General features: G+C 48.1%; 1 protein-coding gene across 1 annotated transcript; it reads left to right on the plus strand.

The window, feature by feature from the left end:
• Positions 1 to 206: 206 nt before the first annotated feature.
• On the plus strand, positions 207 to 22,295 carry LOC133113857 (protocadherin Fat 4-like). Its single transcript, XM_061222987.1, has 22 exons — positions 207 to 213; positions 790 to 893; positions 1,217 to 1,390; positions 1,550 to 1,678; positions 2,376 to 2,534; positions 3,352 to 3,532; positions 5,364 to 5,497; positions 5,899 to 6,368; positions 6,973 to 7,444; positions 7,933 to 8,058; positions 12,642 to 12,893; positions 13,478 to 13,576; positions 14,532 to 14,704; positions 15,711 to 15,859; positions 16,483 to 16,790; positions 17,429 to 17,539; positions 17,820 to 18,008; positions 18,345 to 18,439; positions 19,147 to 19,311; positions 19,809 to 19,985; positions 21,777 to 21,890; positions 22,211 to 22,295. The coding sequence occupies exons 1-22, from the start codon at positions 207 to 209 to the stop codon at positions 22,293 to 22,295; spliced, it is 3,873 nt and encodes a 1,290-aa protein (XP_061078971.1).
• Positions 22,296 to 22,958: the final 663 nt, after the last annotated feature.

Raw genomic sequence — 22,958 nt, forward strand, 5'->3', positions numbered from 1 at the left:
AGTGCACTTAAATAGCACATGTATTTTCAAGTGGCCAATCTAATCAACATTAAGTCATAGTGATGGGCTATTTGTTTTATTTTATGCAGATTTTGTTTTTAGAGACATCATAGCATACAGAATTTGGCTGTGTTTGAAAGCACATACTAGCATACTTCTCATACTCACATTCAGGCCGATTTTCATTTAAACGCAGTACGAATAGTATGCCAGGTATGCGGCTTCAAACACAGCCTTTTTTTCTAAAAGTGGCACTTCCTGGAATGCATATTGGATTGATAACACTGCTGTGTTTAAGGACTTACTACTGAGGACTGTGTGTGTGTGTGTGTGTGCATGTGCTTTGTGTGTGCCCGTACGTTGGCATATGTGTATGTGTGTGTGTGTCCGTACGTTGGCGTATGTGTATGTGTGTATGTGTATGTGTGTGAGTGTGTGTGTGCCCGTACGTTGGCGTATGTGTATGTGTGTGTGTGTGTTTGTGCCCGTACGTTGGTGTATGTGTGTATGTGTGTGTCTGTGTGTGTGTGTGAGTGTGTATGTGTGTGTGTGTGTGTTTGTGCCCGTACGTTGGTGTGTGTGTATGTGTGTGTGTGTGTGTGTGTCTGTGTGTGTGTGTGCCCGTACGTTGGCGTATGTGTATGTGTGCATGTGTGTGTGTGTGTGTTTGTGCCCGTACGTTGGTGTATGTGTGTGTGTGAATGTGTGTGTGTGTGTGAATGTGTGCGTGTGTGTGTGTGTGCCCGTACGTTGGCATATGTGTGTGTGTGTGAATCCCAGTCTCCCCAGATCAGTACACCAGCTCCTTCGGCATCGACCCTGCCAGTGGCATCATCACCGTGGTGAAGGGACTGGACAGGGAGGAAGTTACCATGGCAACCCTGAACATCCAGGTACTGTGTACTGGGTCCTTTCCCACCGGCTGTCACGGTGAGAGACTGGACTAAATTATGTACCAAATGTAGTAAATTAGCACAAGAGCTTGACCCCTTTCAGTCCCAAGTCCAGTTGGTCCACCCAAATCCCAAGGGGTTTTGGCTTTGGTTGAGAAAATTGATAAAGTTGAAAACATTTAGTAGGGTTTTAATAGGGGCACAAAACAATAGTATAGCAGTCATTTTGATATAATGTGGCACGGGAGTTTGAAGCATTTTGAAAGGTGAATAGTGATGATTGACTGAAGGTTTATAAGCGGGAGTTTGCCTTTGTGTGACAGGCGGCTCAGACTGATGACAGTCTGAAGACGGCTGAAGCATCGCTGTTTGTGACGGTCGAGGACGTGAACGACAACGCGCCCGAGTTCGATGCAGCCGCGTACGCCGCGGACATCCTGGAGAACTCCCCCGAAGGCTCCTTCGTGCTGAGAGTCAGGGTCACGGACCGAGACGAGGTACAGACGCCTGCCACAGAATCCACGTTTAATCCTTTGAGGATTATACGAATTATACGAATATTATATGAGTCTTTGAGCTCGGATTCCCGTAAAACCTACATTTGCAATCGAGAAGGATTCACAGTTCTGTTCTCTCTCTCTTCCTCCACTCCTCAGGGCGGGTTCAACGGAACGCTGCAGATCATTCCGGAATCCGTGCCGTTCGCCATAACCCCTGACGGAGCTCTGCAGGTGAAGAATTCCATAGCCCTGGACAGAGAGCAGACTCCCAGACTCTCCTTCCAGGTGAGAGCCCCAGGCCCCGTTGCGGCGCCAGACCGAGAGATCTCTTTCATTACATTACATTACATTAATGGCATTTGGCAGACGCTCTTATCCAGAGCGACGTACAGTTGATTAGACTAAGCAGGAGACAATCCTCCCCTGGAGCAATGCAGGGTTAAGGGCCTTGCTCAAGGGCCCAATGGCTGTGCAGATTTTATTGTGGCTACACCGGGATTAGAATCACCGACCTTGCATGTCCCAGGCATTTACCTTAACCACTAAGCTACAGGCCGCCCAATGGAGCCCTGCAAATACCTCTCACTCTGCAGTAACAGGTACTTATTACATAACTCTTTTCATTTCTGAGGTGCTAACCCAGTAAATACTGGGTAATTAACGGACTGTAAAATACAGTGGTTTTGCACTTCATTTGCCGCTGTTGCCTCGGGAGATCTGCCGGACAGTGGCAAATTTGCATATATTTTTTTGTTTTTCCACAGTAAGTACTTGTTGTTCACACAAACACCACCAGGCAGCAAATGTGAGCACTCTAATCCATAGCTGTCTGAAATACTTGAACTGTTCTGACAGTAGGCAGCACAGTGTCATATTTTGAATGTAGGCCTAGAACAGTATGAAAGACCGTGTCATTTCACAAATAATGATGTTCAGGATCAGTTTAGCACTTTCTCCCTTCCTTGTCGTGTTCTCCCTGAAGATCGAAGCAAGAGAGGACGCCCCGCCCAACCGCGTTGTCCTGGCTGATGTGGTCGTAACCCTCCTGGATGTCAACGACAACAACCCTCGGTTTGAGAGTGCCAATTACGAAGGAATGATCTTTAAAATAAACCAAACAGTGGGGATGACCGTTGCCACGGTGAGTGCACTCTCCCTCGCTCTCTCTCCCTGCTGGTGATGTCATAGCTCGATACGATCCACTCGACGATATTATTCTTGTCAAGTGGATCGTGACCTGATCGAGACCTCGGACCAAAACGTGTGCGTGCAAATACTCCACACTAAATATACAGCGCAGATAATTGTAAGTGTGGATTTGTCTTTGTGACACCAGTGGAATTAAAATTTTCTTGTTGGAGGCAAGAGTGCATAATGGTTTTGCATTCAAATACTTTCTATGTTCGTTTGATCTTGCCTGATGCAACTGAGCCAAGCAAGAGGAACAGAAGGCAGGGTTTGCAATTTTTGAGAGTACTTGCAGCGAACGGTTACTGTTGAACGATTTTAAATGAAAATGTAAGCATTTTAAATTTAGTTCGCCACCAACGGCTTTTTAATATAAATGGATGCAACGTAGGTCCAATAATGCCAGCAAGCTGATTCGTTGCTTACCTTTGAATTATTTGTTAAGGTAACAACACATATCACATTGATAAAGTGTATTATAACAGCCATATAGTTGTAAAGTTTGTTCTTTTGGAATTTCCCCCCTCAGCAGCCATTTTGTACACCGCAAACTACCTTTTCAAACTGTTACCTAATTGCTAACGTTCATGGCTAACGTTTACCACCTTGAACACACGTAACTGGGAGTTGTGCTTAAGACACTGTTGCCCCGGTAACAAGTCTGCAAAAAATGTGAGCACGCTTTTTTTAAACCGAAAGACAGGGACTTCATTCATAGCGAATAAAAACGTTTAAAATGATGGCAAACGTCCCAATGTCCCAATCTGCAGGTGCACGCTGACGATCTGGACGAAGGTGCGAACGGACGAGTCTCGTACGCTATAGAAGGGGGAAACCAGGACGAGTATTTCTCCATAAACGCAGAAACCGGACAGATCACGCTGATGAAGGAGGTTGTTTTCCAGGAAAACAAATATCTCCAGTTCCTCCTGTTCGTAACCGCAAGTGACGGTGAGCGTCTACCCTCGTTGAAATGTCACGATGACGTGTTCTGTTACCGGGTAAAATATACACTTTTAATTTTACCAACCAAAACTGCAGTCATGAAAGATAAATATTGCTATGAATATTGGTTTATTTTAAAATGGTCAGGAATCAAACGATAGGGTATATGATATGACATGATACACACTTTATTGAACCCTGTTGGGTAATTTGCCCTCTGCATTTGACCCATCCTAGTTACATACAGTCAGGTCCATAAATATTGGGACATCGACACAATTCTCCTCTTTTTGGTTCTATACACCACCACAATGGATTTGAAATGAAGCGAACAAGATATGCTTTAACTGCAGACTTTAATTTGAGGGTATTTACATCCAAATCAGGTGAACGGCGTAGGAATTATAACAGTTTCTATATGTGCCTCCCACTTTTTAAGGGACCAAAAGTAATGGGACAATTGGCTGCTCAGCTGTTCCATGGCCAGGTGTGTGTTACTCCCTCATTATCTAATTTACAAGGAGCAGATAAAAGGTCTAGAGTTCATTTCAAGTGTGCTATTTGCATTTGGAATCTGTTGCTGTCAACTCTCAATATGAGATCCAAAGAGCTGTCACTATCAGTGAAGCAAGCCATCATTAGGCTGAAAAATTAAAAAAAACCCATCAGAGAGATAGCACATTAGGTGTGGCCAAATCAACTGTTTGGAACATTCTTAAAAAGAAAGAATGCACCAGTGAGCTCAGCAACACCAAAAGACCCGGAAGACCACGGAAAACAACTGTGGTGGATGACAGAATAATTCTTTCCCTGTGAAGAAAAACCCCTTCACAACAGTTGGCCAGATCAAGAACACTCTCCAGGAGGTAGGTGTATGTGTGTCAAAGTCAATAATCAAGAGAAGACTTCACCAGAGTGAATAGAGGGTTCACCACAAGATGTAAACCATTGGTGAGCCTCAAAAACAGGAAGAGTGTTTGCCAAACAAAAGCCTTTACAGTTCTGGAACAACATCCTGTGGACAGATGAGACAAAGATCAACTTGTACCAGAATGATGGGAAGAGAAAGTATGGAGAAGGAAAGGAACTGCTCATGACCCAAAAGTGCAGATGGACAATGACCCAAAGCATACTGCGAAAGCAACCAAAGAGTTTTTTAAGGCAAAGAAGTGGAATGTTATGCAATGGCCAAGTCAATCACCTGACCTGAATCCGAGTGAACATGCATTTCACTTGCTGAAGACAAAACTGAAGGGAAAATGCCCCAAGAACAAGCAGGAACTGAAGACAGTTGCAGTAGAGGCCTGGCAGAGCATCACCAGGGATGAAACCCAGCGTCTGGTGATGTCTATGCGTTCCAGACTTCAGGCTGTAATTGACTGCAAAGGATTTGCAACCAAGTATTAAAAAGTGAAAGTTTGATTTATGATTGTTAGTTTGTCCCATTACTTTTGGTCCCTTTAAAAGTGGGAGGCACATATACAAACTGTTGTAAGTCCTACACCGTTCACCTGATTTGGATGCAAATACACTCAAATTAAAGCTGAAAGTCTGCAGTTAAAGCACATCTTGTTCGTTTCATTTCAAATACATTGTGGTGGTGTATAGAGCCAAAAAGACGAGAATTGTGTCGATGTCCCAATATTTATGGACCTGACTGTACTCCTGCCATTGCCCACTGCAGTACCCGGGGACCAACTTGGTCAAGGGCAACGGCACACCTAACCTGATGTGTATTTCTTTCGACTGAGAATATTAGTCATGTCTAAAGGGTAAAAGGGTCATTCCACAGAATGATTCAGCCCAGGTGTGGTTCTGACCATGTGTGATCCGACAGGTGGGGAGGTGACCAGGTTCTCCTCCACGCAGGTGCGCATCCTGGCACCTGGCACCTCTAACCCCCAGTTCCTGTTGCCTAGCTACCACGGAAGCCTGCAGGAGGAGTTGGACCCCCCCGTGCAAATCCTCAAGGTGAGACGTCACCTGACCTGCCTGAGACAGGGGCATTCTGGGAGGCCTGAGACAGGGGCATTCTGGGAACCCTTCACACAGCATGTTCCTGAATTGAGGAATGTGTAGTTTTGTACTACTATTCCCAGTGAGCATTCACATCTTGGGAGACGTCAACGTTGAGGCAGTAAGTGACATTTCCTTGACAGACCAAGTGAAATGCAGAGGGGTCCTGTGTCAGGGTAATGTGATAGATCAATGTTTAACTAACACACCATATGCCTATTTGCAGTTACTGACATAAATGCTTATGTAGTGCTTATGAATGTGTTATGTAGCACTTATGCAGGAGTTATATAGCCCTTATGTAGGACCATTCAAATAAAGTGTTGGAATGTCGCTCTGGTTTCTGCGTTCTCCAGTTGACCTTCCTCTCTCCTGGGATTGGCGTGACACTGGCAGTCCTCAGCGAGATGGACAAGTTCTCTGTGGAGCCTAATGGCACGTTCCTCACCCTCGTGAGACTGGACCATGAGGTCCGGACCAACTACTCCGTCAGGGTGTCCATCTCTGACGGAACCAGGTCCGACGAGACCACGGTTCTGGTGGACGTGATCGACATCAACGACAACACGCCCGTTTTCGCCTCCGGTCTGGTGAAGGTGGATGTCGGCGAAGACGTGGAGCTAGGCACTAACGTCACAGAGCTGGGGGCCTCCGACGCAGACTCTGGGTTCAACGGCGAGCTTTTCTACTCTCTGCGGGGGGGCGAGGGGAAGTTCAGCATCGACCCCCAGTCCGCCATGATCTCGTTGGCTGGGACACTGGACAGGGAGGCACAGGCTGAGTATACCCTGGAGGTCGTGGCACGGGACCAAGGTCAACCGCCAAGGTACATGGTTAAAGGACTGCATTTATGTTGCACTTTTATCCAAAGTGCTGTACAATGGATGCTGCTCACTCACTCACACACTCACACACTCACTTACACACACACACACACACACTCGGGGACACACTCACACAAACGGATGCCATGCAAGGCAGCAGCTCCAGTTTGTCAGGAGCAGTTGGGGGTTAGGCGTCTTGCTCTGGGACACTTCGACACACCCAGGGCAGGGGATCAAACCGGTGTCGGTTGACGATCTGCTCGGGCGTCCTCGTATATCTCTGTATCCTAGTGACGTACCGTACGGCACACTGATTGCTGTAGAACCCCTAAAGCACACATTCAGAACTCAGCTTTCCTACCATCGCCTGAAAGAAAAGCAGTTTGTGAAAATATATTTTTGTCCGTTTGCTGGTCTCAGACAAGGTATCAGCAGTGCCTACTAGTCTACAGCAATCAGTGTGCCGTACGGTATGTCACTAGGATACAGAGATATGCCAGGACCCTGAGCAGATGGTTGAGGTGATCAGATGATAGAACGACACCTCTAACTTTTCCGACTGCCAGACGACCGCTCTTACCTCCTGTGCTAATGTCGTGCCCTTAGGTCCTCCAGTGCCGTTGTAGTGGTCAACGTGACCGACGTCAACGACAACAGCCCCCGGTTCCCGCAAGCCCAGTACGAGGAGGTCGTCCCAGAGAACTTCACAGTGGGAACGACGATCCTGGTGCTGACCGCCACGGATCCGGACCAGGGCTCCAACGCGCTGGTGACGTACCGGATCGCCCAGCAGAGCCCGTCCACCGACCCGCCCGTCTTCATCCTGGACCCGGCGTCTGGCACGCTGTGGCTGAACACGCCGCTGGACTTCGGGAAGGCGAGCGGCTACACCCTGACCGTAGAGGCCGTGGACGGGGGGACGCCGGCTCTTAACGGGACGTGTTTGGTCACCGTGCGAGTCCAGGACCTGAACAACGAACCGCCCAAATTCAGCAGAGACCGCTATGACATCGCTGCCTTTGAGAGCCTGCCCAGCGGAACCGCCATTCTGACCCTGGAGGTGACAGACGAAGACGAGGTCAGTGGACCTGAACGCTTTCACCTTCAACTCCGTGGCATTACCAACAACTTTCACAGATATTAAGCCCCATCCGCACCAAGAACCTTAACTATAACGCTAACCATAAGTAATCATAATAATAAAATGTTTTAAAACATTCGACCCCATTTCTATGCCCATACCACAATTATAACAACAATTCCTATGCATTTAACAGCTCTTATCCAGAATGTTTTCCAGAACTTTGGCAACATGTTATAAATGTATATTAATATTTCCGTTTTTAACATTCCATCCATTTGTACGGCTAGTTGTTTTACTGGAGAAATTCAGGTTGAGTACCATGCTCAAGGGTGACTTTTCAGCCAATCAAAATGACTGCTATAGTATGGTTCTGAGGCCTACTAAAGTTCCCAATCGAAGCCAAACCCCCTTTTGGGTGGAGCCACTTGGTATTGGGTTTGGGATTAAAGGGATTAATCACAGACTGGCGTTTTTTTCTTCAGGCAGGCTTTTCAAATGGCCACTTCCTCCTGAACAGCGACACCTTCAGTATAAACGCACAGGGAATCCTGTCCCTGAACAGGAATGCAACACTCGACCGGGAGAAGCAGGACAACTACCTTCTGCAGGTGAGCCACCTTCTCAGAACACACAACGTCATGCATAACTCCACACTATTACCACAATATTAGGGCAAATACAACTGGGGTCATTATGGTTATGGTCGACGTTCACTTACTGTACTGAAGTGAACGTCGCTTCTGCAGTGTTGACTTTCAACAATCTTATGGCAGGTAGAAACATGTTCAGGTTGTTAGGTGGCACAATTACATTACATTACGTTATTGGCATTTGGCAGATGCTCTTATCCAGAGCAACATACAACAAAGTGCATACCTATAACCAAGGATAAGTGTGCTTGTGTATTTTTTTTTAAACAAATAAATGAACAAACAAACAACAAAGCAAAAGTGACCAAATTTTACTATCCAAATACTGCTTACCTAGCGAACTAAAAATACCGAAACACAAAGTAAATCACAAAGACAACAATTATGGTTCACAGGGAGGTAGGGAGGGATGGGGAGAGGTGCTGCTTGAAGAGGTGCGTCTTCAGTTTGCGCTTGAAGGTGGGGAGAGATTCTACAGTTCTGACCTCAATGGGGAGTTCGTTCCACCACCGTGGAGCCAGAACAGACAGTAGTCGTGAGCGTGAGGTGGAGGTTCGGAGAGGGGGAGGTGCCAAGCGGCCTGTGGAGGCTGAACGAAGAGGTCTGGCAGGGGTGTAGGGTCTGATGATTTTTTGTAGGTAAACTGGGGAACCCCTTAACTGCTTGGAAGGCTAGCACCAATGTTTTGAATTTGATGCGAGCCATGACAGGCAGCCAGTGGAGGGAAGTAAGCAGGGGGGTGACGTGTGAGTATTTGGGAAGGTTGAAGACCAGACGAGCTGCTGCATTCTGGATAAGTTGGAGGGGTCTGATGGCGGACGCTGGGAGGCCAGCCAAGAGGGAATTGCAGTAGTCCAGGCGGGACAGAACCATCGCTTGGACCAGGAGCTGGGTCGAGTAGGGGGTAAGAAAGGGGCGGATTCTCCGTATGTTGTATAGGAAGAACCTGCATGACCGGGTCACCGCCGCAATGTTCTCGGAAAGGGACAGTTTGCTATCCATCACCACGCCGAGGTTCCTTGCACTGGGTGATGGCGTGAGTGTGGTATCCCCGAGGGAAATGGAGAGATCCAGATGGGGGGAGGTATTAGCAGGGATGAATATCATTTCAGTCTTACCTGGGTTGAGCTTTAGATGGTGGTTGTCCATCCAGCTCTGGATGTCACTCAGGCAAGCAGAGATACGGGCTGAAACCTGCGTATCAGACGGCGGGAACGAGATGAAGAGTTGGGTATCGTCCGCATAGCAGTGGTAGGATAGCCCATGTGCAGTGATCACAGGGCCAAGGGAGCGAGTGTAAAGAGAAAAAAGAAGTGGGCCTAGGACTGAGCCCTGGGGAACTCCTGTGGCAAGGGGCCGAGGTGTCGATACCGTACCAGCCCAGGCAACCTGGAGGACTCAATCCAGTCCACGGCTGTGCCACAGATGCCCGTTGCTGACAGGGCGGACAGGAGGATGGAGTGATCCACAGTGTCGAAGGCAGCAGAGAGATCTAGAAGAATGAGGAGAGGGAGGCTGCTTGTGCGGCATGGAGTGACTCACTGACGGAGAGGAGCGCGGTCTCTGTCGAGTGGCCCAATCTGAAGCCAGACTGATGGGGGTTTAGCAGGTTGTTGTTAGAAAAGAAAGAACAAAGTTGAGTAGAAGTGGCTCGTTCTATGGTTTTAGAAAGAAAAGGAAGAAGAGATACCGGGCGGTAGTTCTGGATGATGGAGGGATCCAGAGTAGGCTTTTTTAGCAGTAGAGTGATGTGGGCCCTCTTGGAGGATGCTGGAAAACAGCCGGAAGACAGGGAGGTGACAAATGGGAGAATGTCAGGTGTGATAGTCTGGAGAAGAGAAGAGGGGATTGGGTCAAGGGCACAGGTTGTAGGGTGGTGGGAGAGCAGGAGTTGAGAAACATCAGAGTCTGTAAGGGGGGAGAAATTGGAAAAGGAAGGGATGGGCCTAGAGGGGGGGGAAGGGGGGTGGTGGTTGTAAAGGATCTGCGGATGACTGTGACCTTCTCATCGGAAAAATCAGCAAAGTCATCAGCAGTGAAGGAGGACTGAGGTGGAGGAGGCGGTGCGTTGAGGAGAGAGGAGAAAATGGAGAACAGTTTCCGGGGGTTCGAAGCGGAGTTCTGAATTTGTGTCTGATAGTATTTTGCTTTGGCGGCTTTGAGACAGGGGGACAGAGAGAGAGAGTCAAAGGCGGAGGAGAGAGATGAAAGGAGGGTGGCAGATGCAGAGTCAGTGGGGAGTTTGGAGAAGGATTCGAGAGGGGGGGAGTGAGGCGGTGCCAGTGGTGGCAAAGGAAGAGGGTGAGAGGGAGTGGAGGTTACGGCGGGCTGAGGAAGTGTGGGTGGGAGGAGGGGGGGAGGATGGGGAGGAAGAGGGAGGGAGAATGAGATGAAGTGGTGATCAGATGTATGCAGAGGGGTAACCGTGAAATCGGAGCATGAGCAGTTCCTCACAAAGACAAGGTCTAGGACATTGCCCGCCTTGTGGGTTGGAGGAGAGTGTTGCAGGGAGAGGCGGAAGGAGTGGAGTAGGAAGGCAGCAGCCTGGGAGGCTTCAAGGTGGATGGAGCTGAGAAGGGTGTCTAGCTCATCAAGGAAGTTTCCCAGGGGCTCTGGAGGACGATAGATAACTGCAATGAAAAGGTTAGTAGGGTAGGATACTGCAACAGAATGGAATTCAAAAGTGGATATGGACAGGTCAGAGAGGGGGCGAACAGAGAATTTCCATGAGGGGGAAATTAAAAGACCAGTACCACCGCCACGGCCGGAAGGCCGGGGAGTGTGAGAGAAGGAGAAGGAGAAGGAGGATGAGAGGGCAGCGGGAGTGGCGGTGTCAGGTGTGATCCAGGTCTCCGTTAGGGCAAGGAATTGTAGGGACTGGAGGGAGGCATATGCGGGGATGAAGTCAGCCTTCCGAGGGGCAGACTGGCAGTTCCATAGTCCCCCTGTGACAGCAAAGTCCTCACAGGGGGTCAGCGGGGGGTAGCTGAGGTTCGAGGGGTTCCGACGCCGTGGAGGCCCACGTCGCAGGGGGTGTCTTCGAGGGAGAGAGCAGACATCACAAACTGGGACGGAGCGACGCTAGCGTCTGACACGCCTATTTAAATCGCCTACAATTGCTCACAAGCAATATCAAATCAAAGCTAATCTACTGACAAATTCCACAGCTTATTTAAAACAAACGTTCAGTCACTCTACAGGTATGCAACCAGTATAAGTGATTAACACATCAATAGAGACAAAACAAACTGGCTCAAGCCCTAACCTCTGCTGTTCAAATGAGCAATTTACAAATCAAACGTTGCCGCGTCTAGAGGAAGGTCTGCAGCAATACCAGCACACCCGGTTAAAATTATGCACTTAATGACTAAGGACAACAATTCAAGTGTTGAATCAATTCCGACAGCTTACCTGACTCTGATAGAGTATATGCAACTCCTGTCGGACTCATAGGACTTTTGAACTGAGCATGATTCCGTATGCAAGTAATTGGTCAGTCCCATGCTGAAAATTCCATCTTAAGGGTACAATAGGAGACTCCTAACGGTCAAGAGAGGAATTGCAGCAACAAACAACCTTAAAACCACAACACTGTTCCCACAGTCTATGAATATAACGCATACTATAAAGCATTAGTATACAGTTCAGTGTTATCATGCAGTGTTTTGGAAAGCTGACAGTGAAAAACGCAACAGAGCCTGCCGTATTTCATCGTGTTCTATTTAGAAAATGTTCGCCGAACAGGTGACTTTATGAAATCTTGACTTTGGTGTGCTGCACAACACCATTTTTATTTCTTGTCTTTACATTTTCACCAGTCTTCACTTCGATAATAAGCAATAAAAGCCCCCACGCAATTGGCTGTGGCAGTTAGAACCAATTTTCAACCATTGATCTTGAATTTTTGTACAGCTGTACAATGTTTTGATCGTGACGACAACTGTACACTTTGAACCCGAATTTAAGGACTATAAACACAGGCTGAGTCACAGGGTGAGTCAACATGTTAGTGAGCCTTTTCAATAATAGGAAGGGATTTACAAGGTCTTGTAACAATGTTTTAACACAAAAATCTTACCTATTGTACCTTTAAACCACTCTAAACTGGTTGAGTGGCTTTTAGCAGCCCAACCAGCCACTGTTCACCAGCTGACCAGTCAGCTGTAGTCAGCTAGTCCACCAGTTGACCACTGGATTACTCAACCAGCTTTGTCTAACTTGAGACCAGCTTTGTCCAGCTGGAGACCAGCTTTGTCCAGCTGGAGACCAGCTTTGACCAGCCACATACCAGCTATAGCCAGCTAAATGTATCAAACACAGCTTAAACCATCATTAAACCAGCTTAGAATCCCAGCTGATTTTAGGTGGACGTCTTTGGCTTGTTGGGACTGCCGTTGATGACTGCATTTGCATGTTACACATTTTGCATTTGTGTTTTACATGTTATTTTATACAGCAGACCCCGTTGTGTCCAAGATAAATGACCTTTGGGACGATAAAGTCGATGTTTTCTCATCTGTGTGGTAATCGTCTGGCTGCAGGTGGTGGCGGTCGACTCGGCCACCGATGGACTGAGTGCCACGGCTCAGCTCAACATCACCGTCCTGGACGTCAACGACAACAACCCCCAGTTCCTGCCCCTCCCCGACCCCATCGTCCTCCCCGAGGGGAACTACTCCGCCCAGGCCCCGTGGGAGGTCTGCTCAATCTCCACCTCCGACCTCGACCAGGGCGACAACGGAAAGGTCACCCTCTCCCTGTCCAATCCCAGCGCCCCGTTTCAGTTGACGGAGGTGAGTGACAGCAGTCACCCCTTTGCCCCTCAAAATCTGCCCCTTTCCTTCTTATACACATAAAAAACACTAGACTTAAAATTGGTGCGAAAACACAGAAACTAAGTGAAAATCAAAGAGGGGAAAAAAAGGCTTTGCACACCAAGATATGCCTCAAATACACATAAAGAATGATTTAATTGAGGACAAAAAACTACGTTTCAGCGCAAACATGAAGGAAATCTTTGCGCTGAAACGTGGTCTTTTTGATTCACATACTATAGACAGAATCATAAAAATCTGATCTGCTGTGAAGGTGGTTCTCAGCCTTATTGACCTAAGCTAGCTAGTTAGTGAGTTGTGTGTTAGTGAGTAGATTAGTTGTGAGTTGGTTAGTAGGTTAGTTGTGTGTTAGTTGGTAGGTTAGTTAGTTGTGTGTTAGTACGTTAGTTCGTAGCATAGGAGGTTAGTTAGTTAGTTAGTTGTTAGTTAGTTACAATGAGGTGCTTCACATCTAAAAACAATGAAACTGGGTGTCAGAAGGCTGAGCTCTCGGTGTCTGGTTGTCTGACCGTGTCTGACCGCATCTGGTTGTCTCTGTGTAGGACGGGATGCTCTTGGCTGTGGGACCTCTGGATCGAGAAGAGAAGGACATCTATGACCTGGTGATAGCAGCCTCTGACCACGGCTCGCCACAGAGAAAGGTATGCTGCAGCGCCCCCTTCTGAGAGATCGGGTACTGCATCTTTAAAGAGTAACTGCACGCTCTGTTTCAGCCTGGCTCTGCTTGCTACACAATTTTGATGAAATACATTCTGGGGTGTGTAGAGTAGGTGTGTCCAAAAAAACGTGATCGAGAGTGTACTTTAACCTTTAACCTTCTACCCCTCCATGTTAGTCATGTTGAAATGTTCATTGTTGTGTGTCTGCTTGTGTTCTCTCACACTCTGAAACATTCTTCTACCTACCCGTCATATAGCAGATTGTCTGTCAGATACCAGATTATATTGTTCTTTATCTATGAATAAAGTTAATGACATTAGATTAAAGTGTTTCAGTAAGCAACATAATTTTATAATGTTTGTGTCCACAATCTAAAACAGGCCACACCAAGGAAAACCGAGAAAGACAGAGAAACCAGCGTTTAAAAATTCAACTTCGTATTTGCTCTCGTACATTCGTCTCCCCTGTAATAAGCCGATAAAACTCCTCCCTGAAACATTATGGGTTTGTTTTTTCCAGCAGAGGACAGAAATGACTGGATTGAGCACTGATAGCAAGCCTGAAGCCTTGATCCATGTTCGGGAGTTTGAGATCTCTGTTCAATGAGACCATTACCGCTTTTCGTTTAGTTTCATTTAATCTTTTTTTAATTTTTTTTTTATGTAATGACATTTATTATTAACATGTAATATAGTTTTACAAAACCAGACAAACCACACATCTACATGTATTGTAGATTAATTAAATTAATCTCTTGTCCAAAGTGATGTGCCTTTATGTCTCGTGCTGTTAGCACTCATTTACTATTATTATTCATTCAAAATAATAATCTCACTGAAGTTTTTATGATTCTAATAATAATTATAATTAATTGTGTAATAGTTTTTATTATTATGAATAATAATCTCACTGAAGGTTTTTATTTCTCCCCACCAGAACATCACCTACATCACAGTCACCGTCACAGACGTGAACGACAACGCCCCGGAGTTCAGCCAGGGGGTGTACTCCCGTGACATCCTGGTGAAGGACGCCGCAGTGGGGGACCTGGTGCTGACGCTCTCTGCTACGGACCGGGACGCCGGGGTCAACGCAAACATCACATACAGGTAGATAACACTGATCACATACAGGTAGATAACACACTCATAACACACAGGTAGATAACACACTCATAACACACAGGTAGATAACACTCGTCACACACAGGTACATAACACACTAATCACACACAGGTAGATAACACACTCATCACACACAGGTAGATAACACACTCATCACACACAGGTAGATAACACACTCATCACATACAGGTAGATAACAATGATCACATACAGGTACATAACACACTCACCACATACAGGTAGATAACACACCCATCACACACAGGTAGATAACACACTCATCACACACAGGTAGATAACACACTCATCACACACAGGTAGATAACACACTCATCACATACAGGTAGATAACACACTCATCACACACAGGTAGATAACACACTCACCACACACAGGTAGATAACACACTCATCACACACAGGTAGATAACACACTCACCACATACAGGTAGATAACACACCCATCACACACAGGTAGATAACACACTCATCACACACAGGTAGATAACACACCCATCACACACAGGTAGATAACACACTCATCACACACAGGTAGATAACACACCCATTACACACAGGTAGATAACACACCCATCACACACAGGTAGATAACACACTCATCACACACAGGTAGATAACACACTCATCACACACAGGTAGATAACACACTCACCACATACAGGTGACTGATCCAGCTCTAGCCCAGCTGTATTCCTGCAGTCTGAATCATCAGGATGTGGGGGCCAGTGGGTTATTTATGGTGAAGGTTAAAGAGGTAAGTGTTCACCAGTCGGGTGTTCACCAGTTACCTAGCAGTTTGAAGACCTGCAGTCACCTGCTTTGATGGCAGGTCAAATTCAAGAGATGGGGAACTGTTTGAGGGTTTTTTAAATATTATTTGATATTATATTATGGGATGTCCCAGATACTGTTGGCACGGCAGTCTCTGTGTGTTTCTGTGGTGGTGACGTTCTCGCTCTCTCATTGGTCAGTTTCTCTGCAGGCTGGCCTCTCCTGAGCCTCGACAGTAAGACGGGTGACATCACGCTGACCTCCGACCTTTCAGGGGTCACAGAGGATACTGTGCTGGAGGTCACTGCCGTGGCCCAGGACCAGGGGGAGCCCCAGCGCACCTCCACAGGTGAGAGAGACCCCACCATCTGAGGCACATGCGTGAGGCGTACATACAGTGTGTGTATAAGAGGTACATGTGAGGGGTACTGTGGTGCCTCGGGGTGAATCCTGAGGGGCAGAGAGTGGGCACAGCTAGGAACCAACACAGGAGATAGCAGATGCCAGAAAAAATACTTCTTTTTATTTTTTCTGTGTTTTTTTTTTTCGGGGTATCGGTGATAGCGCCCCCCCTCAGGGCAAGGGTAGGGGAAAACTGGAGAAATCAAAGGGGCCGTTTAGGCAAAAAATAAACGAAGATTCTTCCCAGACCGGGGTATTTTCCAGGGCTTCCTCCCTCCTCTCCTCTTCGGCCGCGTCAGGGCTGGCGGGAAACACAAAGACAGGGGGTGAATAGGGAGGTAATTTATCTGGCTCACGTGACCGGATCTCTCTCCAAGGTGCTGATCTCCCCATCACATCTCTAGGCAGATATACCCCTTCGCACACCTCTCCCAATGCGTGACGTCTGCGCGGTTGACCGGCACGGGCCCCTCCAGGGTTCTCCACCCACGTGGCACAACATTCAGGAGCAGGGGTGCCACAGTACATACGTGTGAGAGGTCCACACGCGTGTCCGTTCCTCCTCTGCAGCGATGGTCGAGGTGTCCCTCTTCACCGTCAGCCTGATCCCGGGCGTGGCCTTCCGGAGCCCCGCCTACAACTTCTCTGTGGCGGAGAACGAGCCGGCGGGCGCGGCGGTGGGCGTGGTCAAGGCCCTGACTGGCAGCTCATTGGTCCAGGTGACCTACGCCCTGGGGTCGCACACGGACCTGTTCGCCGTGGACGAGGAGGGCGTGGTCAGCACGCTCCGGCCCCTGGACTCAGAGACGCAGGAGTGGTACAACATGGCGGTGGAGGCCACAGACTCCAGGACCCCGCCCAACACGGCTGTAACCATGGTAATGCGAGACAGCTGTCCGGCCTTAGATTATTACATTTATCGCGCTTTTGTCACACTCAAAGCACTTTACAGTGATGCTCCTCAACGACCACTGATGGCTAGCACCCATCTGGGTGATGCAACGGCAGCCATTTTGTGCCTGAACGCTCACCACACGCCAGCTAAGGTGGCGAGGGAGAGAACAATTGTTTCTACATTTTTGCAACATTTTTTGTGCCACTAAAGTGTATCTAATGCTTAGTTTACCTACAAGCTAGATAGTATCTACCACCATATCAAGCCTGGTTTTCAAAACCCCCAGTCTCTGCCTCCACTACATGGCCTGGCAGATGACCACTCTCTGTGTACAAATCTTCATGTCTGTTGGCATGGATGATCTCAGAGTATGTTTGTCTCATTTCTCCACCCAGCAGGGTAACCTTTTCCTTCCCAGCACCAACACCCGTTTTTAACTTGACAATAATTAAGTGCACATTAGCTAAGCCCTGTTTAATTGGGGGCAGGTGTTTGATCAGGTTCTCCAGGTGTCGGTCTGGGTGGGTTAGGGGGTCAGGGGGTTAGGGGTTAAAGGTTAGGGTCAGGGTTAGGGACATAAGAGGCCCTGTTTGATCAGGTGACTCCCGCTGTGTTCTCCAGGTGTCGGTCCGGGTGGAGGACGTGAACGAGGCGCCGGTCTTTAACAACAGCGTCTACAGCGCCAACATCTTCAGCATCGCGCCCTACAAATACCCCGTCCTGCAGGTGGAGGTGAGACACCACACCAGCAGCAGGGCTGGAGGAACAGCACATAACACCCCCAAACACCACCAAACACCACCAGGGCTGATCAGCACATAACACCACCAAACACCACCAGGGCTGATCAGTACATAACACCCCCAGGGCTGATCAGCACATAACACCCCCAGGGCTGATCAGCACATAACACCCCCAGGGCTGATCAGCACATAACACCACCAAACACCCCCTTGTCGCTAAATGCCCCCGTACTGCCCCCCCTGGTGTCCCTAAATGCCCTCTGCCCCAGGCCACAGACCCGGACGTGGGGCAGACAGGGCAGCTGGTGTACAGCCTGGAGCAGGACAGCGGGCTGCTGGAGGTGGAGCCCTCCTCTGGGCGGGTGTACGTGGTGTCAGTGGAGGGCCAGGCTGGAGAGAAGACTCTGAGGGTGAGGGCCACAGACCCCCAGGGCCTCAGGGCCACAGCGGAGGTCAAGGTAAGCACAGCTTTCGTGCTCGGTACTGGGGGGAGGATTTGGGCAGCCTGTGGCCTACGCACAGAAGGTTGATAGTCCTGTAAGACTCATGACCCCTTCAAGATGAAAGATCGCAAATATATGATTGGAATGTCCTGAACTGAATATTCTAATGCTGATGTCACAATCACTGCTGGCCAATGGAGTTCTAGAACACTGAAAAAACATTCAAGAAAAACCCCACTGTTCAAAGGCTAAAGGCTAATTTACGTTCAGAGTTGGGTTTCTGGATGTGAGCTGAGTGAAGTAGCTGCAGACATGAGTTAGGGAACTTCTCACCTGTGTGCGATGCTCCAGGTGATAATCCAGGAGAGCAAAGCGGACGACATGGTGGTCATCTCTCTGAACCAGCCCATCAACGTGGTGGACAAGAATGTTGTGGAAATGGAGAGGTGAGATGATCACAGAAGCAAACATATCACTATTTATACAAGCTGTCCCTATGCAGCTAGCTTCTTTCATGAGAGAGATGTCGGATCTATTTATTATCTGCGGTTACATATTTGGGTTGGCATGTGGCACAAAGTGGCGGCATGGATGGTACAGTGGACATGCACAGACTAAGCAGCATTTAACCCAGGTCTGAATGCTGCTTAGTCTGTGCATGTCATGTCAGTATCGGTGAGGGTGGCATGTGGTCACTGTTCCTGTTCTTATGCCTGGACATCTTTGCTCTGCTGTCAGTGACCATGTGAATTCCCCTTTGGGGGTACATTACACACAGTGGGCTCTAGAATTATTGGCACCCTCAAAAAATACTCGTCTCAGCCTTGGCCAGAAAATTGGCCAGAATTGCCTGATACTTCATGGAATACATGATACCATTGATCTTAACCAGTGCCCCTTAAACAGCCCCAAAATGTCACTGACCCACCACCATCTTCTTCTATGCATTATCTATTTACACATTACGGCTTGCTGTTGGGCCCTTAACACTACATTGCACCGGGGGGATTGGCCCCTGTTTAGTCTAATCAACTGTTAGTTGCTTTGGCTAAAAGCATCAGCTAAATGACTGTTATGTAATGTCATATTGCGTACATTCAGTGTCCATTGCGAGGCCTTTGATTGGCTGTTTGTTGTTCCTGACACGCCCCAGGTCCCTGGAGATCGCGCTGGATTGGACAGTGAAGGTCCTCAGCATCACGAGCGTCAGCACCTTTGGGGGCGGGGCCAGGTCCTCCAGGGAGACCGGCAAGACATATGTCACCTTCATAGCCATGAATACCACCGGAGACATCGTGTCCTCTGAAGACGTCAAAAGGTAAGAGTCGAAAACTGGTCACCTGTGATCAGCCAATTACTGCCCGTGGCCTGTAGCAAAGTGGCTAAGATGCCCGTAGCCTAGTGGCTAAGGTGCCCGTAGCCTTGGGGCTAAGGTGCCTATAGCCTAGTGGCTAAGGTGCCTGTAGCCTAGTGGTTAAGGTGCCTGTAGCCTAGTGGCTAAGGTGCCTATAGCCTAGTGGCTAAGGTGCCTGTAGCCTAGGGGCTAAGGTGCCTGAGTGGGACCTGGAAGGTTGGCGGTTCAAGCCGCAGTGAAGCCACGATAAGATCCGCACAGCTGTTGGGCCCTTAACCCCACATTGCTCCACGGTGGATTGGCCCCTGCTTAGTCTAATCAACTGTAAGTAGCTTTGGATAAGAGTGTCAGCTAAATAATTAATGCAATGTATTTAGGGCTTTATCATATGAACTGCACTGGGCTGCTAGGCAGCTGGTAGAGTGAGTGATGTCATCAGGCCGCGCCGCTGTCGTCCACAGGAAGCTGCAGAGCGAGAGGGACGCTGTGACGGCCGAGCTGGCCAAGGTGTTCGGACAGGAAGTGGAATACACCGTGGAGACGGGGCCAGGGGAGCCAGACTCCTCCCAGCAGACGCGCGACATCGTTCTGGGCGTGCTGCTGGCGCTGAGCATGCTGGGATTGGTGGCGGTGGTGATGTAAGTGAGCAAGGTTTATTTTGTGTGCCATACACATTTTGAGTTCAACACAAACTCAAAATCCCCAGACGGAGAAAGGACTGCTGGGTTGGTCAGGTCAAGCTGAAATCAAAATCAACTTTTTCCCTCAATCTTGCCAATTCTTCCAAACCATATGAACACTTGCGTCTTAAAGCATACAGTACTGTGCAAAAGTCTTACGCAGGTGTGAAATGCTGTAAAGCTGTAAGAATGCTTTCAAAAATATAAATTTGAATAGTTTATTTTTATCAATTAACAAAATGCAAAGTGAGTGAACAGAAGAAAAATCTAAATCAAATCAATTTTTGGTGTGACCACCCTTTGCCTTCAAACCAGCATCAATTCTTCTTGGTACACTTGCACAACGTCAGGGATTTTGTAGGCATATAGTCAGGTGTGTGATAAACCAATTATACCAAACAGGAGCTAATGATCATCAATTTAATATGTAGGTTAAAACACAATCATTAACTGAAACAGAAACAGCTGTATTGGAGGGTTAAAATTGGGTGAGGAACAGTCAAACTCTGGTTCCAAGGTGAGGTTGCTGAAGACAGTTTAATGTCAGAAGTCATACACCGTGGCAAGACTGAGCACAGCAACAAGACACAAGGTAGTTATACTGCATCAGCAAGGTCTCTCCCAGGCAGAAATGTCAAGGCAGACAGGGGTCTCCAGATGTGCTGTCTAAGCTCTGTTGAAGAAGCACAAAGAAATCGGCCACATTAAAGACCGTATACGCAGTGGTCGGCCATGAAACTTAGTGCAGCAGATGAAAGCCATCATGCTTACTTCCTTTCACCATCGGAAGATGTCCAGGAGTGCCATCAGCTCAGAATTGGCAGAAACCAGTGGGACCCAGGTACACCTATCTACTGTGCAGAGAAGTCTGGTCAGAAGTGGTCTTCATGGAAGAATTGGGCCAAAAAGCCATACCTCTGAGGTAAAAAAATGGCAGCAGGTTCTCTGGACTGATGAGTCAAAAGGTGAAATATTTGGCTGTGGCTGAAGGCAGTTTGTTTGCCTTCAACAAACTGCTGGAGAGTGGTACAAGAATGTGTGTCTGGAGAGCGGTACAAGAATGAGTGTCTGCTGGCAACAGTGAAGCATGGTGGAGGTTCCTTGCAAGTTTGGGGCTGCATTTCTGCAAATGGAGTTGGGGATTTGGTCTGAATTAACGGTCTCCTCAATGCTGAGAAGTACAGGCAGATACTTATCCATCATGCAATACCATCAGGGAGGCATCTGATTGGTCCCAAATTTATTCAGCAGCAGGACAACGGCCCAAAACATACAGCCAATGTCATTAAGAACTATCTTCAGCGTAAAGAAGAACAAGATGCTGCCTAAATCCACAGAAGAACTGCGGCTAGTTCTCCAAGATGTTTGGAACCTACCTGCTGAGTTCCTTCAAAACCTGTGTGCAAGTATACCAAGAAGAATTTATACTGTTTTGAAGGCAAAGGGTGGTCACACCAAATATTGATTTGATTTAGATTTTTCTTCTGTTCATTCACTTCTTCTGTTCATGCATTTTGTTTATTGACAAAAATAAAAAAAGGACTTACCACTTCCTGGTAAATGAGATTTGACGTCATTGTGCACCAGTGGGCGTGTATGTCCATCACACGACGGTCAGCTCCCCGTTTTCCTCCAATCAGGATCCTTTCCCGAAGCAGCCTGCACTCCTCCCCCTCCTCGTTTCACAGCAGTGAAATCCACTCCCCAACACGCCCACTCCCCGATACGCCCACTCCCCGATACGCCCAGTCCCAACACGCCCACTCCCAACACGTCCACTCCCAACACGCCCAGTCCCAACACGTCCACTCCCAACACGTCCACTCCCAACACGCCCACTCCCAACACGTCCACTCCCAACACGTCCACTCCCAACACGCCCACTCCCAACACGCCGACTGCCTACACACATATCTGCCATTCATTAATTTCCTCAAATTGGCAGCAGTCAGGGATTTTAACTGTATAATCAATATAATGTCATTCCAGGCACAGACGCATGAGTGTGGACGTGCCGCCGGAGTTTAACAAGGTAACCATTTCTCTTCTTCTGTTTAGGAATTCACTTGCTTCTGAATCAGGAAGCAGCAATCAGTTAAGAGACCCATATGGCACACAATGCAAACAAATTTAACGAAAAAGTTTCCATGAAAGAGTGAACGGAATGTCTGTTGGTGTTTCAGGAGGAGAATCCCAAAAAGGAAGACGTCAACCAGCAGTGCAAACAGCCACAGCCAGGACAGGACTCACAGCACTGTGAACGATTAGAGCTCCGTGGTGGGAAGGAGCCCCGCTTAAGCATTACTCTGAGCACTGTGACCAATCAGAGCTCTGCTTAGGGAAGGACACGACTCACAGCACTGACCAATCAGAGCTCTGCTTAGGGAAGGACACGACTCACAGCACTGACCAATCAGAGCTCTGCTTAGGGAAGGAAAGGACTCTGAGCACTGTGACCAATCAGAGCTCTGCTTAGGGAAGGACAGGACTCTGAGCACTGTGACCAATCAGAGCTCTGTTTAGGGAAGGACAGGACTCACAGCACTGACCAATCAGAGCTCTGCTTAGGGAAGGACAGGACTCTGAGCACTGTGACCAATCAGAGCTCTGTTTAGGGAAGGACAGGACTCAGAGCACTGACCAATCAGAGCTCTGCTTAGGGAAGGACAGGACTCTGAGCACTGTGACCAATCAGAGCTCTGTTTAGGGAAGGACAGGACTCACAGCACTGACCAATCAGAGCTCTGCTTAGGGAAGGACAGGACTCTGAGCACTGTGACCAATCAGAGCTCTGCTTAGGGAAGGACAGGACTCTGAGCACTGTGACCAATCAGAGCTCTGTTTAGGGAAAGACAGGACTCTGAGCACTGTGACCAATCAGAGCTCTGTTTAGGGAAGGACAGGACTGTGAGCACTGTGACCAATCAGAGC

Source organism: Conger conger, chromosome 2 (genome assembly GCF_963514075.1).
Source record: "Conger conger chromosome 2, fConCon1.1, whole genome shotgun sequence".
In the NCBI taxonomy this organism is placed as follows: domain Eukaryota; kingdom Metazoa; phylum Chordata; class Actinopteri; order Anguilliformes; family Congridae; genus Conger; species Conger conger.